Source organism: Oncorhynchus clarkii, chromosome 9 (genome assembly GCF_045791955.1).
Source record: "Oncorhynchus clarkii lewisi isolate Uvic-CL-2024 chromosome 9, UVic_Ocla_1.0, whole genome shotgun sequence".
Taxonomy (NCBI): domain Eukaryota; kingdom Metazoa; phylum Chordata; class Actinopteri; order Salmoniformes; family Salmonidae; genus Oncorhynchus; species Oncorhynchus clarkii.
Genome location: NC_092155.1, coordinates 1,515,133 through 1,527,471, shown reverse-complemented (window position 1 = coordinate 1,527,471; position 12,339 = coordinate 1,515,133). Strand labels below are relative to the sequence as shown.

Sequence of the window (12,339 nt, the reverse complement as noted above, 5' to 3'; positions counted from 1 at the left end):
AACAATTTGGTTTAAATAATGCAAAAACAAAGTTTTGCTGGTTTGAGCCCAGGGAGGAGCGAGGAGAGGGACGGAAGCTATACTGTTACACTGGCAATACTAAAGTGCCTATAAGAACATCCAATAGTCAAAGGTTAATGAAATACAAATGGTATAGAGGGAAATAGTCCTATAATTCCTATAATAACTACAACCTAAAATCTCTTACCTTGGAATATTGAAGTCTCGTGTTAAAAGGAACCACCAACTTTCATATGTTCTCATGTTCTGAGCAAGGAACTTAAATGTTGGCTTTTTTACATGGCACATATTGCACATTTACTTTCTTCTCCAACACTTTTGTGCCAATAGTAGGCACTTTGGTATTGCCAGTGCTTCCGTCCCTCTCCTCCCTCCTACCTGGGCTCGAACGAGGAACACATCGACAACAGCCACCCTCGAAGCAGCGTTACCCATCGCTCCACAAAAGCCTCGGCCCTTGCAGAGCAATTCTCAGAGCGAGTGACGTTTGAAACGCTGTTAGCGCGCACCCAGCTAACTAGCTATCCACTTCACATCGGTGAATCTCGGGAGTTGATAGGCTTGAACAGCGTAATGCTTGAAGCTGAGTGAAGAGCTGCTGGCAAAACTCATGAAAGTGCTGTTTGAATAAATGCTCACGAGACTGCTGCTGCCTACCACCGCTCAGTCAGACTGCGCTATCAAATCATCTACTTAATTATAACATAATAACCATTCCATATTTTATCTAACGGGTGGCATCCCCAAATCTAAATATTCCTGTTACATTGTACAACCTTCAATGTTATGTCATAATTATGTAAAATTCTGGCAAATTAGTTTGCAAAGAGCAAGGTGGCCCAAACTGTTGCATATACCCTGACTCTGCGTACAATGAACGCAAGAGAAGTGACACAATTTCACCTGGTTAATATTGCCTGCTAACCTGGATTTCTTTTAGCTAAATATGGTTGTGTCTTTGGCTATGCCGGATTAAGTGGTATGACATGCTATTCTATAAAATAATGTATTCTTAATTAATATCACCTGATTGAGCATTAATCATGTAAATGTAATTAACTAGAGAGTCGGGTACCACAAAATAATATTTATAGAGCTGTTATCTTCCGAATAAACTCTTAAAGACCTTGTAATATTTTATATCAATAGCAGTCAATATTAATCGTCACCTTAATTCAGTCTCATCTGAAAGTTGTAAATTGTTGTAAATTCTTGGTCGACTGCAAGAACCCTGGCTAACAAGTTGAATCAGCAATACAAAATTGGGTTTAATTATTTATTTACTGAATACCTAACTAATCACACAGAATTACATATACAAAGAATGAATTATACCTTGATTACAACTTATAATTTCTTTACATCATAAAGGAAAACGTCCCTAGCGGACGGAACAGATATGACAGCTTGTTACACAAAAGAAAAGGGGCTGGGTTTGGATACGTTGCAGTAACGTTGTTGTGTGATAGACGGAATACTCTGTCTGTTCCTTCCTAACCCTCGTTTGCAGCTGCTGTTGCTAACTCAACGGCTAGGAGGTATCACTTCTGTAGTGAATAAGAGTTCAAAGTTCATACCATTCGCAACCAAAGCTCACGCTGATGTTGGCTTCGTTCTGTAGTTATTATCTGAACCATTCTGACATCGGACCGTCGTCCTCACATCCTCGGAACAGGAGGTTATATTGTCATCAAGGGCTTATATAGGAAGGGAGAGTTTGAGTTTATTTTATTTTTACAGGGACGGTGCACATTAATCAACGTTTCAGTAAAAGTGCTGGTTTTAGCCAGCCGGCTAATTTTCAACCGCAGTCCCTGGGCAGATTATTAAAAACAATTACAATATAGACCATCACACACAGAGCAACATAGGACAAGCCAGACGTAGCATACAGACACAGCAACATAGGACAAGCAAGACGTAGCATACAGACAGAGCAACATGGACAAGCAAGACGTAGCATACAGACAGAGCAACATAGGACAAGCCAGACGTAGCATACAGACACAGCAACATAGAACAAGCCAGACAAAGCATACAGACAGAGCAACATAGGACAAGCCAGACGTAGCATACAGACAGAGCAACATAGGACAAGCAAGACGTAGCATACAGACAGAGCAACATAGGACAAGCCAGACGTAGCATACAGACAGAGCAACATAGGACAAGCCAGACGTAGCATACAGACACAACAACATAGAACAAGCCAGACGTAGCATACAGACAGAGCAACATAGGACAAGCCAGGCGTAGCATACAGACAGAGCAACATAGGACAAGCAAGACGTAGCATACAGACAGAGCAACATAGGACAAGCAAGACGTAGCATACAGACAGAGCAACATAGGACAAGCAAGACGTAGCATACAGACAGAGCAACATAGGACAAGCCAGACATAGCATACAGACGTAGCATACAGACAGAGCAACATAGGACAAGCCAGACGTAGCATACAGACAGAGCAACATAGGACAAAAAGCAACAAGACAAAATTCATAAAAGCAACAAAGTGTTTCCACACCTCACAAGCTACAGATAATAGACATGGAAAGCGGTAACACACAGCTAAGGATTATGTTCACAAATCTGATTGACCTTCAAGCATTTTGTGAAAAGCCTGTTTGTAGACGGACTGAATGGGTTTTAATGTTGTACAGCAAGCTTGGGCCCAACTAGTCAAGCAGTATGTTAAGTGGGGGAGTATCATAGATTTGAAGTACAGTTTTATAGCCCATGTCCCTTCACACAGAGCAGAGCCCTTATGAAAACGCAAATCTCACATTTTAGAAGCTAAAATCACCATTTCATATTCAAACATTTAAATTGATAAACAATTCCATGTGAATCCGATAACTCTGATGTGTAGACTTTCCACTGTAGAGTTTGTCATCTTATCATTGATGAGAATGTCTCAGATGACAACCGAACTGACATCATATCGCATTACCAGAATATAGTTAATTTCCCCCCACCTTCTGATGTTCCCAGATTCTCTATGTTAACCAAGGGTTTTTCAAATGTAACCTCAGTAGGGTAGAGAGAGGAAAAAGGGGGGAGAGGTATTTATGACTGTCATAAACCTATCCCCCAGGCTTAAAAATGGTTAGGTACACATTGGAGCAACGATACGCAGGCACCGCATCAATTATATGCAACGCAGGACAAGCTAGTTAACCTCGTAATATCATCAACCATGTGTAGTTAACTAGTGATTATGATTGATTGTTTTTTATAAGAAAAGTTTAATGCTAGCTAGCAACTTACCTTGGCTTCTACTGCATTCGCGTAACAGGCAGTCTCCTCGTGGAGTGCAATGAGAGGCAGGTGGTTAGAGCATTGGACTAGTTAACTGTAAGGTTGCAAGATTGAATCCCCGAGCTGACAAGGTAAAAATCTGAATAAATATAAATATTATTAAAAAAAAAAAAGAAACGGTGTCCAAAAATATCGATTTCCGATTGTTATGAAAACTTGGCCATTCCGATTAATTGGTCGACTTCTAGTGGTCAGTCTACTGTACCTCTGTGGGGGTACCAGCAGGGTTAGATAATAACATGATGGTTTTAGGTGTCTTCTAACTGACTGACTGTTTTTTATTAGATTCAGATGAAGATGAAGAATTTAAGCTTCGTAAGTAATTAATTAAGCCATGTTTTGTCTGTCTGTCTGTCTGTGTACCTGTCTGTCTGTGTATCTGTCTGTCTATGTACCTGTCTGTCTATGTACCTGTCTGTCTACCTGTCTGTCTGTCTATGTTCCTGTCTGTCTGTTCCTGTCTGTCTGTCTATGTCCCTGCCTGTCTATGTTCATGTCTGTCTGTCTATGTACCTGCCTGTCTATGTTCATGTCTGTCTGTCTATGTACCTGTCTGTCTGTCTATGTACCTGTCTGTCTGTCTATGTACCTGTCTGTCTATGTACATGTCTGTCTGTCTGTGTTCCTGACTCTGTCTGTCTGTGTACCTGTCTGTCTGTCTATGTACATGTATGTCTGTCTATGTACATGTTTGTCTGTCTGTCTGTCTGTGTTCCTGTCTCTGTCTGTCTGTGTGTGTCTGTCTGTGTGTGTGTGTGTCTGTCTGTCTGTGTGTGTCTGTCTGTCTGTCTGTCTGTCTGTCTGTCTGTCTGTGTACATGTCTGTCTGTCTGGCTGTCTGTCCGTCTGTCTGTCTGTGTACCTGTCTGTCTGTCTGTGTACCTGTCTGTCTGTCTGTCTGTGTACCTGTCTGTCTGTCTGTCTGTCTGTGTACCTGTCTGTCTGTCTGTATGTGTACCTGTCTGTCTGTCTGTCTGTCTGTGTACATGTCTGTCTGTCTGTCTGTGTACCTTTCTGTGTGTCTGTCTGTCTGTGTACCTGTCTGTCTGTCTATGTTCCTGTCTGTCTGTCTATGTTCCTGTCTGTCTGTGTTCCTGTCTGTCTGTCTGTCTATGTACCTGTCTGTCTGTCTGTCTGTCTGTCTATGTACCTGCCTGTCTGTCTGTCTATGTACCTGTCTGTCTGTCTGTCTGTCTATGTACCTAACTGTCTGTCTATGTTCCTGTCTGTCTATGTTCCTGTCTGTCTGTGTTCCTGTCTGTCTGTCTATGTACACGTCTATGTACCTGTCTGTCTATCTTCCTGTATGTTTATGTTCCTGTCTGTCTATGTACATGTCTATGTACATGTCTGTCTGTCTGTCTGTCTGTCTGTCTGTCTGTCTGTGTTCCTGTCTGTCTGTCTATGTTCCTGTCTATGTACCTGTCTGTCTGTCTGTGTTCCTGTCTGTCTGTCTGTTTTGGTTGAGTGAATGTATTTCTCCCCCAGAAACACTTCAAATCAAGATGGCCTCTATATTCATGTGATTATCAACATTAACAACATTATCAAAGGAAATGATCATGTAGTGTATAAATCACTATCTTTATTTAATTTTTACACCAGAAAAGCTGAGTAAGTAGCGTGTCTGTCTGTGTACCTGTCTGTCTATCTATGTAGTCTGTCTTCATGTTCTAGTACCCATAATACATCACGTTTTATCTACTGTCTACAGAGGAGGTCAGAATAGAGAGGATGTAGTCTGTCTTCATGTTCTAGTACCCATAATACATCATGTTTTATCTACTGTCTACAGAGGAGGTCAGAATAGAGAGGATGTAGTCTGTCTTCATGTTCTAGTACCCATAATACATCATGTTTTATCTTCTCTATCTACAGAGGAGGTCAGAGGAGAGAGGGGTGAGTTGCACAACTGCATGAAAGTCTGCATGCATGTATTTCATTGATTTAAGTGATTTAAAAGTGATTTAAGACACTTTCCTTAAAGAAATAAATACACTATATATTAAAAAGTATGTGGACAACTCTTTAAATCAGTAGATTCTATTTCAGCCACACTAGTTGCTGAAAGGTGTGTAAAATCAAGCACACCGCCATGAAATCTCCATAGACAAACATCAGCAGTAGAATGGCCTTACTGAAGAGCTCAGTGACTTTCAACTTGGCACCGTCTTAGGATGCCACCTTTCCATCAAGTCAGTTGGTCAAGTTTCTGCCCTGCTAGAGCTTCCCCCGGTCAGGTGTAAGTGCTGTTATTGTGGAGTGGAAACATCTAGGAGCAAAAATGTCTCAGCCGTTTAGTGGTAGGCCACATAATCTCACAGAATGGGACCGCCAAGTGTTGAAGGGCGTAAAACTCGTCTGTCCTCGGTTGCAACACTCACTACAGAGTTCCAAACTGCCTCTGGATGCAACGTCAACACAATAACTGTTTGTCTGGAGCTTCATGAAATGGGTTTCCATGGCCGAGCAGACGCACACAAGACTAAGATCACCATGCTCCATGCCAAGCATCGGGTGGAGTGGTGTAAAGCTCACCGCCATTGGACTCTGGACTAGTGGAAATACGTTCTCAGGAGTGATGAATCACTCTTCACCATCTGGGTTTAACAGAACTTGACTGGCCTGCACAGAGCCCTGACCTCAACCCCATCAAACACCTTTGGGATGAATTGGAACGCCGACTGCGAGCCAGACCTAATCTCCCAGCATCAATTGATCAATCAAATGTATTTATAAAGCCCTTTTTACCTATGAGGGGTGACCAGTCCTCTACTGGCTGTACTGGGTAGAAAGGAACCAGGCTCTGAGAGGTGACCAGTCCCCTACTGGCTGTACTGGGTAGACCAGAGGAACCAGGCTCTGAGGGGTGACCAGTCCTCTACTGGCTGTACTTAGTAGAGAGGAACCAGGATCTGAGGGGTGACCAGTCCTTTACTGACTGTACTGGGTAGACCAGAGGAACCACGCTCTGAGGGGTGATCAGTCCTCTTCTGGCTGTGCCGGGTGGAGATTATAACAGAACATGGCCAAGATGTTCAAATGTTCATAGATGACCAGCATGGTCAAATAATAATAATCACAGTGGTTGTAGAGGGTGCAACAGGAGTAAATGTCAGTTTGCTTTTCATAGCCGATCATTCAGAGTATCTCCACCACTCCTGCTGTCTCTAGAGATTTGAAACCAGCAGGTCTGGGACAGGTAGCACGTCCGGTGAACAGGTCAGGTTTCCATAGCCTAAGGCAGAACAGTTGAAACTGGAGCAGCAGCACAACCAGGTGGACTGGAGACAGCAAGGAGTAATCAGGCCAGATTGTCCTGAGGCATGGTCCTAGGGCTCAGGTCCTCTGAGAGAACAGAGAGAGGGAGACCTCACTAATACTCTTGTGGCTGAATGGAAGCAAGTCCCCACAGAAATGTTCCATCATCTCGTGGAAAGCCTTCCCAGAATAGTGGAGGCTGTTATAGCAGAAAAGGGGGACCAACTCCATATTAATGCCCATGACTTTGGAATGAGATGTTCAATGAGCAGGTGTCCACATACTTTTGATCATGCAGTGTATATAACGTGTACTTCCGGCGCCGACAGAGATGGCCGCCTCGCTTCGCGTTCCTAGGAAACTATGCAGTTTTTTGTTTTTTTACGTGTTATTTCTTACATTAGTACCCCAGGTCATCTTAGGTTTCATTACATACAGTCGAGAAGAACTACTGAATATAAGATCAGCGTCAACTCACCATCAGTACGACCAAGAATATGTTTTTCGCGACGCGGACCCTGTGTTCTGCCTTACAAACAGGACAACGGAGTGGATCCTATGCAGCGACCCAAAAAAACGACTCCGAAAGAGAGGGAAATGAGGCGGTCTTCTGGTCAGACTCCGGAGACGGGCACACCGCGCACCACTCCCTAGCATTCTTCTTGCCAATGTCCAGTCTCTTGACAACAAGGTTGATGAAATCCGAGCAAGGGTAGCATTCCAGAGGGACATCAGAGACTGTAACGTCCTCTGCTTCACTGAAACATGGCTCACTGGAGAGACTCTATCCGAAGCGGTGCAGCCAACGGGTTTCTCCACGCATCGCGCTGACAGAAACAAACATCTTTCTGGTAAGAAGAGGGGCGGGGGCGTATGCCTCATGGCCAACGTGACATGGTGTGATGAAAGAAACATACAGGAACTCAAATCCTTCTGTTCACCTGATTTAGAATTCCTCACAATCAAATGTAGACCGCATTATCTACCAAGAGAATTCTCTTCGATTATAATCACAGCCGTATATATCCCCCCCCCAAGCAGACACATCGATGGCTCTGAACGAACTTTATTTAACTCTCTGCAAACTGGAAACGATTTATCCGGAGGCTGCATTCATTGTAGCTGGGGATTTTAACAAGGCTAATCTGAAAACAAGACTCCCCAAATTTTATCAGCATATCGATTGCGCAACCAGGGGTGGAAAGACCTTGGATCATTGTTACTCTAACTTCCGCGACGCATATAAGGCCCTGCCCCGCCCCCCTTTCGGAAAAGCTGACCACGACTCCATTTTGTTGATCCCTGCCTACAGACAGAAACTAAAACAAGAGGCTCCCACGCTGAGGTCTGTCCAACGCTGGTCCGACCAAGCTGACTCCACACTCCAAGACTGCTTCCATCACGTGGACTGGGAGATGTTTCGTATTGCGTCAGATAACAACATTGACGAATACGCTGATTCGGTGTGCGAGTTCATTAGAACGTGCGTTGAAGATGTCGTTCCCATAGCAACGATTAAAACATTCCCTAACCAGAAACCGTGGATTGATGGCAGCATTCGTGTGAAACTGAAAGCGCGAACCACTGCTTTTAATCAGGGCAAGGTGTCTGGTAACATGACCGAATACAAACAGTGCAGCTATTCCCTCCGCAAGGCTATCAAACAAGCTAAGCGCCAGTACTGAGACAAAGTAGAATCTCAATTCAACGGCTCAGACACAAGAGGCATGTGGCAGGGTCTACAGTCAATCACGGACTACAGGAAGAAATCCAGCCCAGTCACGGACCAGGATGTCTTGCTCCCAGCCAGACTAAATAACGTTTTTGCCCGCTTTGAGGACAATACAGTGCCACTGACACGGCCTGCAACGAAAACATGCGGTCTCTCCTTCACTGCAGCCGAGGTGAGTAAGACATTTAAACGTGTTAACCCTCGCAAGGCTGCAGGCCCAGACGGCATCCCCAGCCGCGCCCTCAGAGCATGCGCAGACCAGCTGGCCGGTGTGTTTAAGGACATATTCAATCAATCCCTATACCAGTCTGCTGTTACCACATGCTTCAAGAGGGCCACCATTGTTCCGGTTCCCAAGAAAGCTAAGGTAACTGAGCTAAACGACTACCGCCCCGTAGCACTCACGTCCGTCATCATGAAGTGCTTTGAGAGACTAGTCAAGGACCATATCACCTCCACCCTACCTGACACCCTAGACCCACTCCAATTTGCTTACCGCCCAAATAGGTCCACAGACGATGCAATCTCAACCACACTGCACACTGCCCTAACCCATCTGGACAAGAGGAATACCTATGTGAGAATGCTGTTCATCGACTACAGCTCGGCATTCAACACCATAGTACCCTCCAAGCTCGTCATCAAGCTCAAGACCCTGGGTCTCGACCCCGCCCTGTGCAACTGGGTACTGGACTTCCTGACGGGCCGCCCCCAGGTGGTGAGGGTAGGCAACAACATCTCCTCCCCGCTGATCCTCAACACTGGGGCCCCACAAGGGTGCGTTCTGAGCCCTCTCCTGTACTCCCTGTTCACCCACGACTGCGTGGCCACGCACGCCTCCAACTCAATCATCAAGTTTGCGGACGACACAACAGTGGTAGGCTTGATTACCAACAACGACGAGACGGCCTACAGGGAGGAGGTGAGGGCCCTCGGAGTGTGGTGTCAGGAAAATAATCTCACACTCAACGTCAACAAAACTAAGGAGATGATTGTGGACTTCAGGAAACAGCAGAGGGAACACCCCCCTATCCACATCGATGGAACAGTAGTGGAGAGGGTAGCAAGTTTTAAGTTCCTCGGCATACACATCACAGACAATCTGAATTGGTCCACTCACACAGACAGCATCGTGAAGAAGGCGCAGCAGCGCCTCTTCAACCTCAGGAGGCTGAAGAAATTCGGCTTGTCACCAAAAGCACTCACAAACTTCTACAGATGCACAATTGAGAGCATCCTGGCGGGCTGTATCACCGCCTGGTATGGCAACTGCACCGCCCTCAACCGTAAGGCTCTCCAGAGGGTAGTGAGGTCTGCACAACGCATCACCGGGGGCAAACTACCTGCCCTCCAGGACACCTACACCACCCGATGTCACAGGAAGGCCATAAAGATCATCAAGGACATCAACCACCCGAGCCACTGCCTGTTCACCCCGCTATCATCCAGAAGGCGAGGTCAGTACAGGTGCATCAAAGCTGGGACCGAGAGACTGAAAAACAGCTTCTATCTCAAGGCCATCAGACTGTTAAACAGCCACCACTAACACTGAGTGGCTGCTGCCAACACACTGACACTGACTCAACTCCAGCCACTTTAATAATGGGAATTGATGGGAAATGATGTAAATATATCACTAGCCACTTTAAACAATGCTACCTTATATAATGTTACTTACCCTACATTATTCATCTCATATGCATACGTATATACTGTACTCTATATCATCGACTGTATCCTTATGTAATACATGTATCACTAGCCACTTCAAACTATGCCACTTTGTTTACATACTCATCTCATTTGTACATACTGTACTCAATACCATCTACTGTATCTTGCCTATGCTGCTCTGTACCATCACTCATTCATATATCCTTATGTACATATTCTTTATCCCCTTACACTGTGTACAAGACAGTAGTTTTGGAATTGTTAGTTAGATTACTTGTTATTACTGCATTGTCGGAACTAGAAGCACAAGCATTTCGCTACACTCGCATTAACATCTGCTAACCATGTGTATGTGACAAATAAAATTTGATTTGATTTGATTTGATTTATAAATATCATGATTCAATCAAATCAAATGTATTTATATAGCCCTTCGTACATCAGCTGATATCTCAAAGTGCTGTACAGAAACCCAGCCTAAAACCCCAAACAGCAAGCAATGCAGTTGTAGAAATACGGTTGCTAGGAAAAACTCCCTAGAAAGGCCAAAATCTAGGAAGAAACCTAGAGAGGAACCAGGCTATGTGGGGTGGCCAGTCCTCTTCTGGCTGTGCCGGGTGGAGATTATAACAGAACATGGCCAAGATGTTCAAATGTTCATAAATGACCAGCATGGTCGAATAATAATAAGGCAGAACAGTTGAAACTGGAGCAGCAGCACGGCCAGGTGGACTGGGGACAGCAAGGAGTCATCATGTCAGGTAGTCCTGGGGCATGGTCCTAGGGCTCAGGTCCTCCGAGAGAGAGAAAGAAAGAGAGAAGGAGAGAATTAGAGAGAGCACACTTAGATTCACACAGGACACCGAATAGGACAGAAGAAGTACTCCAGATATAACAAACTGACCCTAGCCCCCCGACACATAAACTACTGCAGCATAAATACTGGAGGCTGAGACAGGAGGGGTCAGGAGACACTGTGGCCCCATCCGAGGACACCCCCGGACAGGGCCAAGCAGGAAGGATATAACCCCACTCACTTTGCCAAAGCACAGCCCCCACACCACTAGAGGGATATCTTCAACCACCAACTTACCATCCTGAGACAAGGCTGAGTATAGGGGGGTTTCAATGATCTTTAATTATCACAGTAGTTGTTATGGATTTTATGAATAATGGTTAAACAATGTATACATTTAACTATAACTAAACTAATTGAAAACAATGTATACATTTAACTATAACTAAACTAATTGAATTCTACCCAGTTTTATTATATCTGATTTATAATGTTAGTTCATAAGAAAGAGGTTATGTAGCAATAACAAGGAGTAATTGGAAATGATAACCATTGTGAAGGAAGGAATGTATGTGTGTGTGTCACAGAGAGGATCATTAACCTTTGAACTAACTCAACTCTGCGATTAGAAAAGATAGCGAGAACTGTCAGATAAATGGTGAGACTTCAGAAGTTAATGATAGTTGGAATGAACTTTTGAACCTGCTTTGTCCTGGTCAAGATGACGACATATTTGATGTATAAACTGTTGTACAGGGTTCTTTGAGTAGCGCGCTCCGAGAATAAATACTATTGGCTAATTTTGATACATTTTGACTGGTCTCTGTCTATTTAATGCAAATAAGGATCTTATAAATTCTTAGAAACAGACAGTGATTTTAATTGAATTGGTTAATGAATGAACACATATAGGAATTGTAAAATTTCCATGACAATTGTGTGTGTGTGTGTGTGTTCACGTGCATCTGTGTCTGCTGTCATGTTAAGGTTTGCTCACCAACGTGTGTTCTTGTCCTCAGGGGAAGATAATGATACCAACCAACCCTCCACCTCTCCAGGTGGTCAACAGAAAACACAGACTCCTTCCCAAAGTAATCAGTCTTATTGATTCTAATGTTTCCTAGAATTAATTCTGAATGTTGTTGATTCATTCTAAATCCTCTTATCTTTAATAGAGTCTGAAGAGATGGAGATGGAGTCTTTACCTGGTTCAGGGAAGAAGTCTGTTCCTGAGATGAAGCATTTACTGGGTTCAAAGAATGATGACCTGGAGAGGGGTGGAAGTTGAGTTTCTATAGACTTTAACTATAGAGCTACAACAACTTTCTATAGAGCTGAGTTTCTATAGAGAGGGAGGGGGGGGGACTGGAACAATAACTGAGACCTAACAAAGACCTAACAAAGCTGAGTTTCTATAGAGAGGGAGGGAGGGGGGTGGACTGGAACAATAACTGAGACCTAACAAAGACCTAACAAAGCTGAGTTTCTATAGAGAGGGGGGGGGGGGGACTGGAACAATAACTGAGACCTAACAAA

The 12,339-nt window shown here is 44.1% G+C and overlaps 1 protein-coding gene across 1 annotated transcript in view; it reads left to right on the top strand.

Moving 5' to 3' along the window:
* LOC139416998 (uncharacterized) overlaps positions 1–12,091 on the top strand; it is a 48,312-nt gene extending 36,221 nt beyond the window's left edge. The window contains exons 7-10 of the mRNA XM_071166230.1: positions 3,627–3,656; positions 5,219–5,239; positions 11,823–11,894; positions 11,979–12,091. Of these exons, the coding sequence (XP_071022331.1) occupies positions 3,627–3,656; positions 5,219–5,239; positions 11,823–11,894; positions 11,979–12,091 (236 nt within the window). The remainder of the gene's footprint in view (positions 1–3,626; positions 3,657–5,218; positions 5,240–11,822; positions 11,895–11,978) is intronic.
* Positions 12,092–12,339: the final 248 nt, after the last annotated feature.